The sequence below is a fragment of the Vulpes vulpes genome, chromosome 10 (genome assembly GCF_048418805.1).
Source record: "Vulpes vulpes isolate BD-2025 chromosome 10, VulVul3, whole genome shotgun sequence".
Taxonomy (NCBI): Eukaryota; Metazoa; Chordata; class Mammalia; order Carnivora; family Canidae; genus Vulpes; species Vulpes vulpes.
Genome location: NC_132789.1, coordinates 19,382,437 through 19,401,986, shown reverse-complemented (window position 1 = coordinate 19,401,986; position 19,550 = coordinate 19,382,437). Strand labels below are relative to the sequence as shown.

The following is a 19,550-nucleotide window of genomic DNA, read 5'->3' as shown; positions in this document are numbered from 1 at the left end:
ACAGCTGCTTTTGTACCATTTGTGGTCCCTCCTGGTGGCCTTATGCGGCACTGACTCTCATTGGCTTGTCACCCAGCACCCCTGGGCTGCTCCCCAGGGTGTGACGGGTGCTGTGCTTGGCTCACTGACCCACTTGAGAAGGGCCTGGGTCTCACCCTAGCACCCAGGTAGGGCTCTGTGCATGGGAGCGGGGAGACTTGCATCAAATAGGGGGCTCTCCAGGTACTCCCCCCCATCCCCGCTGGATGGCAGACTTCCCTGCCAGGGGATAAGGCAGAGCCAGGATGTGAGGAAGAGTCCATGGGGTTCAAACCCCAACTTTTCAGACTTGCTGTGTGACCTTAGGTTCACTTCACATCTCTGAGCTTTGGTTTCTTCCTCTCAGAGGCTTAGTACCTTACAGGAGATGGTAAGGCTCCAGTGAGATGTGGTGTATGTGCAATACCCAGCACCAATGCCGGATAGATGCTGAGCATCCTGGGTGGTCTCCTGCAGACCCCCCGGCACCCAGGGCCTGGGGCGCATGTGTGTTGGGCTGGCCAGGGAGGAGGTGCATGGTCAGGCCCATGGAAGCTTGGAGGGTGTCAGGCACAGAGGAGAAGCTGGGAAGGAATTTAGTGCCATGAGGTGTGGGTGTGTGTGTGTGTGTGTGTGTGTGTGTGTGTGTGGAGAAGCTGGGAAGGAATTTAGTGCCATGAGGTGTGTGTGTGTGTGTGTGTGTGTGAGAGAGAGAGAGAGAGAGAGAGAGACCATCCCTAGACCACCTCCGCACCTTGCAGGGAATGAGCCAAGGGGCCTAGGCTTGGTTCTGCCCCCACCACTCTGCAGACTGATCGCTGGCCACGGCCCGGTGGCCTTCGGCCTGTGTGCTAATGTGACGGCGTCCACCTCTAAAGAGCTGGCAAAGCAAGTGGGGCACGGAATGCCCAGCAGTGGGTGCCAGGAGCTCCCAGCCGGCTTCCTCGGGGCTCTGTGCCCGGCCAGCGCGGGAGGAGGCAGCCCGTTTCCCTCCTAAGGGAAGGAAGGAAGGAAGGAAGAACAAAGCGAGAGCTACAGAACAATGCCACAGCTGAGACACCATCTGTGTTTTCCTTCTTTTTTCTTTCTCTTCGTTTTTAAAACAATATAGTGCAGACTGCACTTCTCACAGTAGAATATAATGGTCAATTTTAGTATAAAAAAAAAACATTCTCAGAGATTTGTAAATGCACTTAGTGCTTGAACAGGCCTTGGAGAGATACAGTACCGCTTCCGGAGTGCCAGAGGGGCCGGGGCTTGGGGAATTCGGGCCTGGGGGATGTAACAGCGGGTGAGGGTTGGGGGGTGTCCCTGCCTGCCTCCCCCGCCCCTACCCTCAATGGTGTGCAGCAGGCCTTGGAGGGCAGCTTGCAGGAAAGGAGCTGGATCGAGTCTCCCAACTAAAACCAGTAGGTTGCCTCCTTGCTGGCTCCCAGGAGAACCCTTGAAGAAGGCAGGGTAGGGTCCCTCTGGTGTCTAAGATGGCAGGCCCACCGTTAGCCCCTGTGGTGCCTTTGTGCGAATAGGGGAAATGGCACCCCTTCCTCAAGATTCAGAAAATTGCCATAATAAATATACAAGTCTAGGATGCAAATGGTGTCTCCTTGGACAAGGTGCCCTTGTGCAGTGCACAGCCTGTACAGCTGTGCCCAGCAGCCCTGTAAGATGTGGAGAGAAGGGGGAAGGTGGTAGTACAGGGTTTGGAGAGACTGGGGACAGGGGTACAATTCTGTGTTGGGAAGGAATGGGAGGAGGGGAGGGAGGATCTAGAGGAGGAGGAGGAGCAGGGGGGACTGGTAGTCCTTGGAGCCTCTGTTAGAGTGGTCTTCGCCTGGATTGGCCAATGGGGGACACTGTAGGCCCTGTGACTCCCTTTACCCTCTCTCTGCTCCTTTTCCAGGAGACTGGGGAGCTCGTGGGGGCAGGAGATGTCTGACCCCCGGGGGGCTGCTCTGACCGCACCTGACTCTAGACGGTCACCTGTCCTCCTGTATCCCACCCTGGCCTGAGCCCCTCTCCTGGGAAAGCCAGAAAGAACCATTCCTGTTTTAAAGTGGTTTCTCTCTCCCTGCCTCTGCCAGCTTGGATGGAGGAAGTGGTGGACGGCAGTGGCTGCCCTGGGCCCTCCCCATGTCCTAGGGCAGCTGATGGCAGGGAGGGGCTTAGGGGAGCCAGGTCGCCCTGCTGCTCCCCATCGGGTGGCCGCATGGCAGCAGCGGCCAGCCTGGCTTCCCTGTGGGCATCCACGGGCACTCGGGCACAGGGCGAGGTCGGGTGCCCCGGTGCGCCGCCCACCCTGTTCCGCGGCCTGCCTCCCCGCTTGGCGCCCTGTCCGTCTGTCCGTGCAGCCGCCGGGCAGGCCTTATCTGTAGACGGGCAGGCGGATGTGGGCGTGCTGGTGGTCGAGCAGCCGGGGCACAGCCACCGTCTCGTAGCCCTTGCCCAGCATCTGCTCCTTGATGCAGGGCGGCCGGATGTCATTGATGAGATACTCCAGCGACTGCAGGCTGCTGCTCAGCACGGCCGTGTTACACACGCTCTTGCTGGGCAGGCCCGAGAGGGCTTCCACGGGGGGCCCCGCCAGCTCCCGGGCTGCCCCCGGCCCCAGCTCGGTGACCGCCACAGCCGCTGCCGGGTTGTAGCAATCGCTGGTGGGGGTCACCAGCACGCTGTTCCAGGGGGCGGCGAAGTACTGGCCCACGGTGAAGCCGGTGGGCAGCCCCATGCCGCAGTTGAGGGGCGACCCGCTGGCCCGCTCGTACACCCGCCCCCCGCAGGCCTCGGGGGACTTGCTGGCCACCGTGCCACCGCTGTAGGCCCGCAGCGGCTGGGGCGGCGGCGGGGGCGGCTTCTGCGGCCACAGCAGGTAATCCAGGCCGCCGTCCGCGTAGCCCGCAGGCTTGGTGGCCGCAGCCAATGTCAAGGCCGCTGCGCTTCCCTGGCCCAGCTCGGCGCCCTTCCGGCAGTCGGGCAGGCCGGTGGCGGCGGCCGAGTAGGCCATGCCGGGGAAGCCGGGCACGGGGCCGTGCTTGGCCGGGCTGGGGTGGGGACCGGCCACGGCCTGGCAGGCGGCGGGCGCGGCACCCGGGGCCTGGCACTGCTGGTTGAGCTGGTACAGGATGCTGTGGATGGAGGGCAGGTTGGAAGGCGGCAGGGGCAGGCCGCGGCCGGGCAGGGGGATGACGGAAGCGGCGGTGGCGGCGGCCGCGGGCAGGCCGGGCGGTGGGGCGGGCGCCTCCGGCGGCTTGGGGTAGGCCAGGGGCCCCAGAGTGCTGGGCGCCGGGTAGGGCGCGATGCCCACCTGCACGGCCGCCGGCGACAGCTTGGTCCGCTTGCCCTCGGCGCTCTTGAGCACGCTTTTGGCGGGCCCGGAGGGCGCGGTGGCACTGGAGGAGGAGGAGACGGCGGCCTTGACGATGGCCAGCAGGCCCTGGTAGCCGGCGGCGTGCTGCGGGTAGGGGCTGTAGCGCTGGCCGCTGGTGTCATAGCCGTTGACGGTGCGGCCCAGGTGCTTGTGCTGGGGCACCCGGATGTTGGTGGGGAAGATCTTGATGGACAGCGGGCTGTTGGCCACCTTCTCGGCGTAGGCGTCCAGCTCGGCCGGGCTCGGGTAGCGGGACGAATGCATGGAGCTGGCCGCCGTCTCACCTGTCGGGGGGACAAGCCGGAGAGGAAAGTGCAGGTGAGAGCTGCCCCCCTCCTGCCCCGTGACCCGGGGAGGCCTCGAGGCTGTGCCCCTCCCCCCGCCCCACGGGGCTCACTCTGCCCCTCCCTCCGTCGGTTCCCCATCCATCCCCTCGCTCCTCCATCTGTTCCTTCACTGCGAAGCTCTGGATCGGGTGTAAAGTCCGGGAAGGCAACCGCACACATCATAAGCTGAACTTTCACTGACGGAACACAGTCCTGTGACACCCCTGCGGCCCAGAGATGGGATATTCCAGTGTCCAGTCCCCCAGTGTCGCCTGCGGCCCCGCCCAAGCCAACAGCTGTCCTGACTTCTGACGCAGTGTCTGTACGGGTGGGGATGGAATCCGGCCATGCGTCTCCATCGGCATCAGCCTCTGCCGCTTAAGGTAGTCTGTGGGATTCGCCTGGGGGGCCGTGGGTTGTGCTTTCTCACTGCTGCGCGGTCCTCGTGTGGGACACTACGTCACAGTGTACTCATCCTTCCCACGTTGATGGCATCTGGGCCATTTCCAGTTTGGGGCCGATACACACAGCACCACGCAGTCTGGTGCACACAGATCTGGTGCGTTCTGTTGGGACTATGCCCAGGAGGGGGATCCGGGGCAGGGGAACATGCAGCTTTAGGAGAAAATGCCCCGCAGTTTGCCAAAGAGACTGTGACAGGCCACACTCCCCTTACAGTGCAGGAGCTCCAGGGGCTCCACGCCCTTAGGGAGGCCATTCCTCCTATTTCTTCATTATCCTCTCTGTGCCCCCCTCCCTTCTCTCATCTGTAAAATGGGGCGATGATGACGTGCCGACCTCTACGGGCTGGTTAAGTGTGCAGCTACGTGCGCAGAGCCCAGCGCAAGGCCTGGAACGGGGCACCCGGAGAAGGCAGACAGAAGCTGCTCTGCAGCCTTCCGCTGGCTGCTCAGAGGCCCTTGCTCAGCCAGGAGGCAGGCGAGGAGGGACTTCACCCACCTTGGCTGCTCAGCCCCTCCCCGAGGCTGCCCATCACCTGCAAGGCCAGCGTGGTGATAATCACTGCTTTTTTGGCACGCTGTCAGCATGGGGCTGAGGATGCACTTTGTGTGACAGGCTGACTGTCCTACTCTTGGCCGCTGGTGTCATAGCCGTTGACGGTGCGGCCCAGGTGCTTGTGCTGGGGCACCCGGATGTTGGTGGGGAAGATCTTGATGGACAGGGGGCTGTTGGCCACCTTCTGGTGGCACAACTGGCCCTTGCCATGGGGGAGGAGGGTTGCTGGTAGGCAGACTCTCCCCCCCCCCCCACTTTCTGGCATCCAAAGCCCCTCCCTGTGTAGGGAAGAGAGCAGGGACCTGCATGAGATAGAGGGGAAGACCCCGGGCTTTAGAACTGGCCGGCTGCATAGAATCCTGTCTGCTTGTGGCACTTTGTGGCTCTGGGCAAATGGCTTGCCTGGATGAACCTGTTTCCCCACCTGTGGAATGGGGATCATGATTGTGCCGGTCCTGCAGGGTGGCCTGAGGGAATGAGCAGAGCAGAGGGCGTGAGGCACACGGTCAGTATTGGAGGGTGGCGGGCCTCCATTGGGCCATTGAGCGAGGGAGCCCCTCAAGGTCTCCACAGCACCTTGCCTTCCTCCTGCCCCATGAGCACCCCTGGGGCCCACCAGTGACCCCCAGTGCAGGGACTTGAGAATGGGGCTTCCCCACTTTGAGCCTCAGTTTCCTTATCTGTAAAAAGGGGGTGATGCTGCTGGGGACACTGCCTCCCAGGGTGGCTGCGAATTCTAACGAGTTGTACATGGTGGGGTGTGATAGTAGAAGCAGGTGCTCTCTACCCTGGGAGTGGTAACACCCTCCCCATCTGCCTGGGACAATGGTATCCTGGGGAGGAAGGGGCAGGGGCTAGCGCTATCCTTTTTTAAATTCAATTATTTGAGAGAGACAGCAGAGCAAGAGAGAGAGCACAAGCAGTGAGGAAGGGGCAGAGGGAGAAGCTGAGCAGGGAGCCCTAGCGAGGCTCAATCCCAGGAAGGCAGATGCTCAACCAACTGAGCCACCCACATGCCCTGGGCTGCCCTTCGTCTGACCAGCACAGGTGGGCCTGACATTGTGGCTGGGGCTGAGGGCAGACCCCACCACCTTCCTCCCCATTAGTTGGAAGGCCTCACCCCACATCCCATCCTTCCAGAGCCTCACCCCCAATCCCCTTGTTGGCTCAGCCAATCTGAGCAAAATGTGTGCTGCAATACGAAGGCACAGGCATTTGGGGATACAGCGGAGCCTCATTCAGCCAGGCTTTGGAAATCAAGACAGCTTTCTAGAAGAAAGAGCATCCCAGTTAAGGCAATGTTGAAAGGGGTGAGGAGAGAGCAGAGAAACCTATTTCAAGCAGAAGAAACAGCAAAGGCAAGGGTCCAGAGGTGAGGAAGCATGTCCCGAGTGAGAACTGTAAGTAATTCAGAATGAGAGCAGATGCCCAGGGCAGACATGTGGAAGAAAGGCAGCCTGGGAGGGCATTGGGCTGGTGCAGAGGGGGCCTCTTCACTGTAAGGAAATTTTTTCTCCCCCCCGAGGGCACACTGGCCAGTCTAGTGATGTGTTCCATTCTCATACTTGGGTCAGGGAAGCCTCCACCCCAGCTACTGGTATCCAGTGGGTAGTGGCCAGGGATGCCACTGAACATCCTGGGGTGAACAGGAAATCCCCTCCACAAGGAGTATTGGAGAAGCCCTGCCTGGGCCATCGGCAGCCAGGCAAGGTTTTAAGCAGGGGAGGGGTAGGGGCAGGCATGCGTATTAGAGAGGTCCTTCCTTGGGATCCCTGGGTGGCTCAGCGGTTGAGCATCTGCCTTTGACTCGGGGCATGATCCCGGAGTTCCGGGATCGAGTCCTGCATCGGGTTCCCTGCATGGAGCCTGCTTCTCCCTCTGCCTGTGTCTCTGCCTCTGTGTGTGTTTCTCATGAATAAATGAATAAAATCTTAAAAAAAAAAAATAGAAAGGTCCTTCCCCTATACCCTGAGGTGCAGGAATGTGGTCTGACCTGGGCAGGGCAGCAGGCAGGGGAGAGGTAGGCAGCCCTCAGCCTCCCAAGGAGCCCAGGCCAGTGCCCCTCATCCCTCTGTCCTAATCCAGACCTGGCAGGTGGAGCTGACCCCTGGCTGGCCACAGGCCTCCGTCTTGACCCTGCTTGGGGCAGCCCCCTCCTAAGTGGCCTAAAATAAACTCAGTGTGGAGAATGGAAATGTCACTTTGGCCAACGGGGGAATCTTTCTCCGAGATTGGATTTAAACTACATTATACAAGCAATTTCATGGGCACTTAGCGCCGCTCGGAGAGTCCCGCAAAAAAGGGACCAGCTCTTCATTTACCAGCCATAAATCAGCAGTTGCTATAATGAGCACAAAAATGTCACTTTTATGCAATTTTACAGATGAACAAAACTGGTGAAATTAACTGTGGTAACCTACTATAGTCAGCAAAAGCGGCTGCCGGGGGAAAAAAATATATCTGTATGTATTTTTGCTCCTCTTAAACCCTCTTCCCAAGCAGGTTTCTGCCATTGTGGTGTGAAAACTCATTTGTCCTCACCATTATACTTTCATTTGGAGTTTATCTTGAGTATCCAATGAGCCACCAACTGTGAAAATGATTAAATCTACAAAATCTATCTAATGGATGGAATAAATTAGGTGTTTAAAACCTTTAAGAAGAAGAAGAGAGGGGGGAGAAAAGTCCTTCCTATTACTGGTTCCCAGTTGCTGAGAGGAGACCGTCTGGGCCCCAGTGGGTCGGCAGGACTCCATGGGGGTGGGTTGGGCCCTCCGGCATTTGTGGGAGCCAATGGAGGCTGCCCTGAGTATGAGCCAGGCTCTGCGTCCACAGCTTTTCTTGACGTCTCTTGTTTGGAGCACCTGACCACTCTGAGAGCCAGGGGCCCTCATTTTACAGATGAGGAAGTAGACCAGTTAAAGCATCTGGCAGGCAGCCTCCCAGGTCTGCCACACCCCCTTTGCAATCCTCCTCACCTCCTGGTACTCGTGCCTGTGTGCAGTCCCCTCCCAGTCCAAGCGGGGCTGACCCATGTGGCCTATGAAGTCCCGTGGAGGTGAAGCAGTGTGACTGTCATGGAGGCACCGGGTTTTCCGTCACTCACGCGCTCAGATCACTTGCTCTGGGGGAGGCAGCCACCATAGGAGGATATAGAACAGCCCATGGAGAAGCCCACAGGAAAAGAAATGGGGTCTCCCACCCACAGCCGTGTGAGGCAGCCTTCTGGAAGCAGGTCCTCCAGCCCCGGTCAAGCCTTCAGATGAGTGCAGCCCTGGCATCCTGACTACAGCTTCACGGGAGGCAAAGAGCAGAACTAAGCCACCCTGAATCCCTGACTCACAGAAACCGTGAGAGATGCTACGTGTCTGTGGATGTCTTAAGCCACTAAGTTTTGAAGCAAGCAGTTACACTGCAGTAGACACCTAGACCAGGCCCCCGGTCTACAGACGAGGAAGGGCACTCAGAGCTTCGTGAGACCATGCAACTGCTGGGGGGCGGAGCTGAGATGTGGCCCTGTTTTGGCTTCCTGCCAAGTCCCCTTCACCACCACCTGCATCCCCAGGAGGGAACTTAAAGTCTGCCTGGAGGCTCAGAGAGGTGGGAGGTGACCCGCCAGAGGCTGCAGGCCAGGCAGCTGTCATTCCCACCCTCGGCCTGCTCCTAGAGCCTGCCAGCTGGCATCCCTGGGCAGGTCTTGCCTGGGCATGTGCTCAGGGATCTTCAGTGTTATGAATTCAAGTGCCTCTGTGTGGGGCATGGGCCTGCCCCTGCAGGTCACTGGAGTCCCTTGTCTCAAACCTGGCATGGGTGTCGTGTCACTGTGGCCCTAGGAGTCTACAGCTCCTACTCTATGCCTTGTTCCTGAAGGGCTGTCTAAGCAGTGGTGAGGATAGGCGGCAGTGCTCACAGAGCTGATGTGCGGCAGGGAAGGGGGGGGCCTGTTGGGGAAACCCAGGGCCTATCTTTGATGTGACTCCCTCCCTGCCCAATACCCCTGGCTGGACTAGGGGACCCCACCAGAGGTCTCAGCAAGCACCTGGACTTGGTCACGGCAGCAGATTCTGATTGCCCCGGGTTTGTCCTTCTGCACCCCCAGACTTGGGCTCCCTGAGTTGGCCCACTCACTGCTATGTCCCTGACGTCTATAGGACACATAATAGGTTTCCAGAAACATCTTACTGGACAACAAGGCTGTGTCCAAACAGACCCGTCCCGGCTGTGGGCCCCTGTTCACTGCCAGTCACGACACTTGGGAGAATTAGTCCTTGGAGGAACCAAGCCAAGGAGACAGCCCCAGGAGAGCCGCTCCCAGAAGCCTCCCTCCAGCCTCGCATCCAGATGTCTTCCTGGGCCCTTGGCTGTGCAGGCTCCGTACAGGGCCATGGAGAAGCAGCCACCGTCAAAGCAAACCGAAGTCCCTGCCCTCATGGAGCTGACAGTCTAGCAGGGGCGACGGTCATATATACCGTCAGGAAGCCACAGGCCCTGGGAACGAGGACAGAGTAGGTATGGTAGTTTTAAAACCTGTCCACAAGTTCTTTGGCGCTCCTCCCAGAGATCGTGGAGGCTGACTTTCCTTTGCTCAAACGTGGAGGAACTCAGCAGCTCCGTTCTACTGAGGGGAATGTGGCAGACGTAGTGCCACGGGCTGTCCTGGTCCTGGCTGCGTGGTTACAGGCAACATGGCTTTGCATGGAGACCCAGGTGGGTCTGTCAGTCTGTCAGGGTGTCCGTCCCTGGAACCCAGCCACTGTACTCGGGGAAGCCCGAGCCCCATGGAGAGGCCATGTGTGGGTGTTTGAACCAGCTGCTGGCATCAACCACCTGATGTGTGAGGAAGCAAGCCTTTGGAAGATTCCAGCCCCGAGCCTGGGCCTTCCCAACCCCACTCCCAGCAGCCATACCCCAGCGCTTGGCGAAGGCTCCCGACACACCCTCTGCACTGTGCCCTGTCCGTATGGCCGAGCATAGCACATGGCTGTTGGAGGCCACTGAATTTGGGAGTAATTTGTTATGCAAGCACCATAAGCAAAAGAGCAGGGCGTGAGGGGCGGGGAGGGACCTGACAGAGGGGTGCCTGGTGTGAAGGTGGCGTCTCTGAGAATGTGGCCCTTGAGGAAAGGCTGCAAAGTGAGGGAGTGAGCCTTCTGGCTGACGCAACGGCGGTCTCGGCAGGGCCCAGAAAGGGACCAGGTGTGTCTGGGGAAACAGAGTCAGCAGGGAAGGGTTGTAGAAGAGGGGGGAGGGCTGGGGCACCGTGGGGACCTGGGCTTGTCCTCAGGGGCTAGGGAGGGGACATGACCTACTCTGAGTTTCCTCAGGGGCCTAGGGAGGGACATGACCTACTCTGGCTACTGGGTTGAAAACCGGGCAGGATGAGGGGTCTTAGGAAGAAGGCCCGGGAGCAACCTGACTGTTCCCACGAGACAGAGCACCCAGCAGATCCACAGCAGAGATGTACTTTGCTTGGCACTAAAATTTGGGTTCCAGAAGTCTGAGGAAGTGGGCAAAGGTGTACAGTACAGGTATGTGGACAGAGAGAGGTTACAGAGGGGCTGTACCCACGAGCCCGCAGTCTCCCTCCCTCCCTCTCGAAGGGGCTCAGACCGAGGCTTGAAGTAAAAAGCCTCCGGTGCTAGCAGGGCCCGGCCTGGTGAGGGTGTGCACTTTGTTTCTTCTCTGTGCTTTTCTGTAGTCGCCGGGGCCTGGCAGTGACCCTGTGTGTGTCCAGCGAGGCTGGGGGACAGGCACGCAGCTCTCCCTTCTCCCCGGGCCCCGCCCTTGATGCCTGCGTCATGCCGCCTGCTTCAAAGCCGCCTCCTCTTCCCTTGGCCTTGAGCAGCCCAAGGCCTCCCTGGCTCCTTGCCTGGGCCCTGACCACCGTCAGGCTGCCTCTGCTCCGGAGCGGAGCACAGAGGGTGGTTGGCAGCCTTGCAGGGGGCAAATGTGGGCCGAGCTCAAATCCCAGCTCTACCACACGCCGTGTGGCTTCAGGTGGGCCGCTACCCCTCTGTGAGCCTCAGTTTTCTTGTGTGTAAAATGGGGATACTGATGCTGGTCTTGGAGAGTTTTTATGAAGACCAAAAAGGGGCCTATTTTCAGGGTGCCTCTCCGTAAGACACTCTACTGAGCCCCTGTTTGTGTGAAGTCTGAACCGCTCAGGATGGCATTTGAGGTCTTGGTCATGTGACCCTGAGCTCCCTCTGCACAGCCCTCCTTCCCCACAGGCCCCCGGACACACACATGGTGTCCCCTGGGCCAGGCACAATGCCAAATCCTTACAGCCCTGCCCTTCTGACGTCCTCACGGTAGCCTGGGAGGTGGCCCTGGGTTCCAGAAGGGGAGGGGTAGACATTCAGGTAACAGGGTATCAAGTAAGGATTGCAAAAATGTGATTCCCTGCATGTTTTTGCTGAGAACTGGAGGACAAATGGGCTGGGAGTGGGCCAGGGAGCTGTGCCCTGCCCAGAGGCGTGCACCCTTGAAGCTATGCTCAAACACTTAGCAGGGCAAACCACACACCACCAGTCTGAGAGCTCTAATGGTACAGAAAGGATCCATGAGCCAAGTTCTGAGCCCCATCGTCCATTCCCTGGGCACCATGGATGCAATGGCTCCGGACTGTTGTCTCACACTGAGAAGTTTCCCCTCGGTAACCAAAAACTGGTCCTTTAGAGCACAGCTGGAATGATGCCTGCTTGTGCTCACCTCAGGCAGACACCCTACTCATTGGTCTGTGTCCATCTGTCTCCCACACCCTGGTGGGAAATCCCCCGTCTCCAGCTCCTTTTTCCACCCTCCTCCTGCAAGTTCCTGATCAAGAGTGGTGATTCTGGGCAGCCCAGGTGGCTCAGCAGTTTAGTGCCGCCTTCAGCCCAGGGTGTGATCCTGGAGACCCAGGATGGAGTCCCACGTTGGGCTCCCTGCATGGAGCCTGCTTCTCCTTCTGCCTGTGTCTCTGCCTCTCTCTCTCTCTCTCATGAATAAATAAATAAAATCTTTAAAAAAAAAAAAAAAAAGAGTGGTGATTCTGAGGTTGGGTGGAACTGTCCATACAGTGCCTGGTACACAGAAGGTGCTTGAACGACACGCTGGGAGAACGGAGTAAGAAGTGTTGCTCAGAGCCACCCCGGGCTGCTGGCTCTGATGCTCCACATCTTAGTGGGGATGTAAAACTCCCCTTCCGCCTGAGGCCCCCAGGCTGTAACTGTCCGTTGACTTCTCTCCTGGTCTATAGACCAAGGGCAAGCCTTGCTTTCTCATCCCTGACCCCTGGAAAATTCTGGAACCACAGCAGGTGCTTGGAAAGTGCTGCAGAGTCCAGTGAATCCCTGTTCTGAGGCCTCCAGGAGGCTGCGGGGGGGCGGCAGCAGACAGAACCTGGACTCCCGAGCAGCAGAAACCGCAGCACCCGCCCTGTGAACTGGGCTGTCCCTGCCCTGTAGCCCCCATTAAAGTCCTGTCGGGAAATTTAAAAGCCTGGCTGGAAGCGCAGATGAGCTGTCACTGCCATTACGTTAATGTTATGGGCTTTTTACAGGTGCGTTACAGAGACGTGGTTATTAACGAGTATATTAAGCCAATTAAAAGCAGCCCTTTGAGTGGGATTTAGTGTTGCTGCAGGGAGACAGGAGAGCGGGACTCGGTGGCAGCCGGCGGCACCCCATCAGGAGGGGAGAAGTGTGGGTGGAGGGGCAGGGGCTCTGCTGGAGAGACAGCGCAGGTGCAAAGCTCGGACTCTGGCTGGAGGTGGCCAGGGCGGACTGATGCGCAGCATTGCCACATGCGGTGGGTGACCTTGGCCAGGCCACTTAAACTGGCCTTCAGTTTCTCATCTTTAAGGGGATGAAGAGGTCACAAATCACAGGTGGCTGAAGTCTGTGTGATACTCTGCCCTGGAAGGCCTGTGGTACTCGCTCACCAAGGGGCAGGTGGAGGAGGGCATGGTGGGGGAAGATGCCAGCCCGGAATTCCTGCTCCCATGCTCTGGGCTTCTCCCACCGCTGCCCAGCTGAATGCCACTGGACATTGGTCTACAGAAGCTGTTCCCTCAGTGAGCCCTGGATTTTTCTGACTCTAGGACAGAGCTAACTGTAGCTTTCCCACAGGAGTGGGAGGACTCAAGGTGTGCCAGGCACACAGTAGGTGTTCAGCAGATATCATTTCTTATGCGGCTGCAGATTTTGCCTGTTGCCTCTTCCCTTCAGGCTGGGGAAGCCACAGGGGCATGACGCTGCTGAATGGGGGAGGGGTGTCCCGGCTGCTCCAGGGGATAAGGGGTCCCTGAGCACAGGACCTGGCCCAAGCCCACAGGGAGGAGCAGTCCGCATCTGCATTCCCCTTTGCTGCCGACACTCTGCCCTTGGAGGTGGCAGCCTCCTGAATGCTCAATTAACGTGACACTAATTAGCTGGTGGCACCAGCAGAATCCCTAATGAGGCCGCCCAGGAAGGGGGTGGGGGAAGGCGGCTGGGCCAGGGCAGATGCAGCTGTCCTCTGGCCTCCACTGGGAGGGATGTGCAGAGGGACGAGGGTGGCTGCCAACAACCCTGACCTGCGCCCAGCCCACTGACCGGGCTGTGAATCCAGGCGCCCTAGTGACCAGCGGGGGTGACCTCAGGGAGGTGACCGCAGCTCTCTGCCCTCCATTTGCCTTCAGAGAATAGAGTGGAGATTAAGTGAGAGAATGCGTGTCAGAAATCTTGGTACATCACAGTTGCTCAGAAAAGGCTGGCCGCCTGCCTCCCAGCTCTTTCTGGACCAGACGAGGCAGTGCAGGGTAGTGGTTATGCCTGGGCGCTGCAGAAAGGATCCTCACGTTCTCCAGCCCTGTGTGTACATGTGTATGCAGGCTCATGCGTAGATGCTAGGGGCGCAGCGTGAAGCCACATGTGCCCAGATATTCAGGGCCATCCTGTATACAAAGACCAGCAGGTGCTCACAGGCACACGTGTGTATCCACACATGCCTTCCAGGCTCCGGAGTGCCCAAGGGGTCCCTGCAGGCAGGGCTGGGGGCACTTTAATCCCTCTGCAGCCTGACCTTCCTGTCACTCACCTGTGTCTCATCTGCGTCTCACCTGCTCTCTCTTTCCCTTACCTGCTCCCTGACCGGCCTCTGAGAGCCTGCTCCTCCCCGTCTCCCTGTGCCCAGCCTGCTGCACCGCCTGCCTGGTGCCCTTTGGAACTGCTGCTTCATCCCTCCTTTGGGCCGTGCACATACCGGTCTGTCTCCATCCACCACCGTGTTGGTCTGACTCACCTGCTCTTTCCTCCCCGTGTGCCCTGCCCCCTCCCACATTCCACCCCTCCCCATTGTGCGCATATGCTCACTTGTGTGCATGTTCTCTCTCTCTCTGTCTCTCTCTCTTTCTCTGCAGCCACCTCCCTGGCTCTGTACTGGATGCTGGTCCATTACAAGCGGGCTGCAGACATACTCTCTCAATTTTTGGCTAGTCCTGACTTTTTTTTATGGAGCATTTTGCCAAGCTGCAGTTTTTAATTTTAATGCGTTCCAATTTGTTTCCTTTGAGTTTTCTTTTTTTTTTCCTTCCCCCTTTCCATTTGCAAATCCTTCCTGGTGGATATTCCTCATAATTTGCTTCAAAGAATGATAATGGTTTTTCGTTGCAGGGTACCAGATTTTTAGTCTGTCTGGAATTTCTTGTGTGTGGTGTGAGGTAGGGCTCCAGTGTTACTCATTCCATGTGGCTAACCAGAGGTTCCAGCAGTACATGTCCATCCCCACAGGTCTGAGAGAACTGCTCTGTCCCAGACTGAGCTCACATTGCACACTGGTCCATTTCTAGATGTTCTGCTCCATGCCTTGGCTCCCTCTGTCTCTGTACTCATCCCACCACCTCAGCCGTAAGCCAGGGCAGTACTAGCCTGGTCCCCTACCCTTATACTTCCTTGTCAGAAGTACCTTGCCCATTCTTGGCCTTTTGTTCTTATCAACTTCAAAGTCAGATTTTCAAGTTACACACACATGGTCAGGATGTAAGGACTGGATTGATTTTTCCCCCTACTGAATCTCTGTCCATGTGCAGGATATATATCTATGTTTATTTAGGTCTTTAAAAAAAAAATCACTGAGTAAAGTTTTCTCCACAAAGGTCATTTACCTCTTTTACCAATTTATTTTAGTTCCTTAATGTAATAATATCTACGACTTGGATAAAATGGACAATTCCTAGAAAGACACAAACTACCTGACTTATGAAGAAGTGGAAAATCCGAACAGACCCGTAACCAATAAAGAGGTTGAGTCAATAATCAAAACACCCCTGCCACAAATCAAAACCACAGTGATATACCACTTCACACCTAGTAGGACAGCTAGAATCAGAAAGCCAGGTGGTAAGTTTTGGTGAAGACGTGGAGAAGCCAGAACTGCATACGCTGCTGGTGGGCACATATAACAGCATAGCTGCTTCAGAAGCCATTTGGCAGTTCCTCAAAAAGTCAAACAGAGAGCTGCCATGTGCCCAAAGAATACCATGCTTAGGTTTACCCACAAGAGAAATGGAAACCTAGGTCCCTGCAAAAATTTTTTTTCCTGCAAAAACTTTTTTTTTTTAATTTATTTATGACAGAGAGAGAGAGAGAGAGAGAGAGGCAGAGACACAGGCAGAGGGAGAAGCAGGCTCCATGCACCAGGAGCCCAACGTGGGATTCGATCCCGGGTCTCCAGGATCGTGCCCTGGGCCAAAGGCAGGCGCCAAACCGCTGCGCCACCCAGGGATCCCTTTCCTGCAAAAACTTATACTCAAACATGCACAGCAGCCTTACAATCGCCCCAAAGGCGGAACAGCCCAAACGTTTGTCAGCTGATATGTGGTAAATAAAACATGATGTAGCCCATGCAAGGGAAGATTATTCAGTGATGATGAGGAATGAAGTATGGATACAAGCTACTTGGTGGATGAACCCTGAAAACATGGGAAGTGAAAACAGCCAGACACAAAGGGCCGCACGTCGTAGGATTCCATTTATACAAACTGTCCAAGAGAGGCAAACGCAGAGAGAGAGAATTGGCAAGTTTAGTGGTCAGGCGGTGAGGAGGCCAGAAGAAACGGGGACTCATAGTTAATGGGTGTGAGGTTTCTGTTTGGGGCGGAGGAAATGTTCTGAAGTTTAATGGTGATGACTGCACAACCCTGAGAATTCACACTACAGAGTATTCACTAGTATGCTTTGAATGGCTGGAGAGCGTGGTACGTGTTACCATACACGTAATGCTGTTTCCATTAAAAAAAAAAAAAAAGGTAATAGTATCTTTTTTAAAAATGCAATTGCCAGCTCTTTGTAGTTGGTGTAGAGTAGGAGCCAGCAAACCACAACATACAGGCCAAGCCTGGCCTGCTGCCTGCTTTTGTAAATAAAGTTTTATTGGAACACAGCCATGCCGATTCTGAGTGTCTGTGGCTGTTTTTGCGCTACCACCCAGCAGAGTGGAATAAGTTACCATAGAGTCTGTATGGCCTACAGGGGTGAAAATATCAGGAATGTTACAGGAAATGTGTGCCAACTCCCGTTGTAGGGGAACACGACTGTGTTTGTATGTTGGCCTTATGTCTGCGGGCTTGGTGAATTCTTTTGCTGGAGTTTCTATGCAGCTAGTTTTACTTCTTTCTAATCCTTACAACTCATTATATATTTTCTCTGTCTCACTGAGGTGGCCAGGACCTCTGCACAGTGTGGAAAGGCAGTGACTTGGATCTTTGTCTTGCTCTGATTTTAGCAACCCTCAGGTTGGTTTGTTGTGGATTGCCCTGTAGAGAGGAAGTTGCCTTCTTTCCTAGTTTAAGAGCTGATTTTTATTTGTTAAATCATAAAAGGGGGCCAACTTCAGCTGGCTCTCTCCCAGCCCTTCATCTCTGAGCTGCTGTTCCTGTGGCGGGGGTGGCACTGGACCTTCCTTCTGTCCCCAGGCTGCACTCAGCAACAGCTATGTAATTGAATCTGCTACCAGAGGTTTGTTTTTAATTTTATTGGAATTTTAAATTGCTTTGTTTCTTCCGTATTTTATTAGTGTCAGTGGAAGCAGCTGCACCTGCAGGAATGCTCGTGGGGCTGTGGCTCCAGCCTTTTGGGGTCAAGGTTGGTGGGTGAGGGGTGGGAATTGGGGAAAAGAGCCTCCCCCTGCTCCTCCTGGGTTAGCAAGCCCTTCCTCCCCTGAAGATGGGAGGGTGGGCGGGAACCTTTGGTCCCTTTGTGAGTATGGGAAGGGGGGATTCCCTCGCTCAGTGGGACCTGGGGCAGGTAAAGTGTGTGAGTCTGCTCCCAGGCCTTGGGGGGTTCTCTCTTGTACTTATTCTCACATCACAGTGGAGTTAACAGGCCCAGAGAGGGAGGGCCAGGCACTCACGTGTGCAAGACCACACACATGCACGTTCACGCCCCATTTAGGGCACAGCCAGATTTGACCCCCAGACCATCTCCATCTCAAAGCCTGTGCCCTGGAGGCTCATGGGCAGGAAGGGAGGATGGGCATGCTACTCTCAGCTACAGAAGAGCAGTCTGAGGCAGAGAGAGGCTGTGCCACTTACCCAAGGCCTGGCAGAGCAAGGGTGGCAGCTCACACGCAGTCTCCTGGGGTGGCTGCCTCAGCTCTTCCCTTCCTGGATGGCAGATCCCCGAATGCCTCTCCCCAAGTCCCCTTGGTGCCTCTCTGGGGCTCTCTGCATAGTCTACACTTAGAGCAGCATGGACTCAGAGTTTATGTATCAACAGCATGATGAGAAAGTCAAATATTTATTAGGAAGGAAGGTCCTGAGCAGCTGAGAAAAACAGGCTTCTGTCCCAGGTGTGGGCAGATCCTGTTTGGGACCCTGGGACTCTGGTCAGCTGGGAGTAGTCCAAGATCTTAGGCCTGAGGTAGGGGAGGGGAAATGGACTCCCCCCATACGTACACACACACACACACACACAGACACACACACACACCTTTTTTTTTTTTTTTTCACACACCTTTTTAAATCGTTTTTCTCTCCAAGTCACTTTCTCTAGCCACCAGGAATAGGCTACAACAGCCAGCTGCCCAGGCTTCTGGACATAGGACCACTCATACTCCTGGCGCCCTCTATCTGCCTGACCTCAGATCCCAGAGAGGTAAATTGTAGCCTTTTCTGGTTTGCTGGACATGTTCTGGGCACATGGGGCTGCTATGCCTTGTATAGCCTTGTGTCATCAGGCTGCTCTGATCCCACTTTATAGGAATGGAGGGAGGGGATCTCAGACTAAGCCACATCTTTCCTCGACCAGACTTTCGACATTACTGTCATAGGTGGTCAGAGCTGGATGGCTTCTTTGGTCCACCTGACCCTATCCCTTGCTTTATATAAGGGAGAACACTGGCCCTAAGAAGCTGCCCAACTTGTCCAAATCACGGTACACATGGCCCAGTTGAGACCTCTCTCCTGTGGTAAGAAATGCAGTGCAGCCTATGGTCTGGTGGCAAAGCTCAGGGAGAGCCCTTCCCATCTCAGTTATGCCTGAAGGCCACAGGCACAAGAGGGCGGGACTGCCCCAGAGTCATGCCCAGAAGGAAAGGGCAGGAGCCTTCTCTGCCAATGTCCAGGCCTGGGCCAGCAGCAGGGCACCCAATTCAATTTGTTTATCTCCCTTCCTGCCTCCCTCTTTCCTGTGCTCTTCAATTACAGGCAGAGTCACTATCTTTTCCAATAAGTGCAAAGATGTCAAAGGGCCTGAGTGAGCTGGAGATGCAGGACGTCCTTGGTGGTCCCCCACACTGTCTAGATCAAGCCTAGGAGCAGAAAGGAAGGACTAGTCCAGGTCGGTCATCATGCCCAGCCTCTGCCTCCAACCAGCAGCACAGGAGCAATTAAAGGTTAAAACACACAGATCCTTTGAGCCAGTAAGTCCATGGAATAATGGTTTTTGCACAAATATACATACATGTACAAAGATTTATTACAGCATTGTTCAGAATAGGAAGAGACTAGAAACAACCTAAATGTCTATCAACAGAGGGATGGTTTAAAACGTTATTCTTTATCCATGTAATGGAATACAATGCAACTGTTAAAAAGAATGAGGGTGAGATGGATATATTGGTAATTAAAAAAGGCAAGGAACTGAGGGATGTGTGTGTGAATGTTTATACAAAAGGTATTTATTTTTAAAAGATTTTATTTATTTATTCATTCATTCATTCATGAGAGGCACAGAGAGAGACACGGCAGAGGGAGAAGCAGGCTGCCTGCAGGGAGCCCAATATGGGACTCGATCCCAGGACCCCAGGATCATGACCCAGGCCAAAGACAGACACGCTCAATCACTGAGCCATCCAGGCATCCCACAAAAGGTATTTATTGTTCCTCCTGCATGTGTGTATTTTTCAGGAGGGTATTTAAGAAACTGCTAACACGGATTTCCTCTGGGAAGGAGAGTTATTTTTCATTTTAAATTCTCATGCTTTCTGAATTGGGGACCATAGACAATCTATTCAGTGAAGTACTTAATTTAACAAAAGAGAATATGTTCTTCCTGAAGGTTATATAAAGGAATGAAAGGGACTATGCATGAAAAATAATATTCCTTGAAACCAAAGCCCCGCCCCCAACCAAATCATCTGACATTGTTCTGTTTTTGATAAGGTAGACAAATATTTTTCTATACCCCTATCTCTGAAAGAACACCAATAGAAGACTTCAATTTTAAGGAATGTGGATATAATACCTTCTCTTCCTACAAATGCCCCAAAAGCAACATGCAACAAAAACACTAGTTCTTCCATTTTTTGGCAAAACTAGGAGAGTGCTAAACCCCTAAACAACCATACGTATACAGGGTGTCCAA

The 19,550-nt window shown here is 55.4% G+C and overlaps 1 protein-coding gene across 1 annotated transcript in view; it reads right to left on the bottom strand.

Moving 5' to 3' along the window:
* Positions 1 to 1,082: 1,082 nt before the first annotated feature.
* The window catches only part of FAM222A (family with sequence similarity 222 member A), a 55,544-nt gene continuing 37,076 nt past the window's right edge, over positions 1,083 to 19,550 (bottom strand). Inside the window, exon 3 of the mRNA XM_025986624.2 lies at positions 1,083 to 3,666. Within this exon, the coding sequence (XP_025842409.2) occupies positions 2,381 to 3,666 (1,286 nt within the window). The 3' untranslated portion in view covers positions 1,083 to 2,380. The remainder of the gene's footprint in view (positions 3,667 to 19,550) is intronic.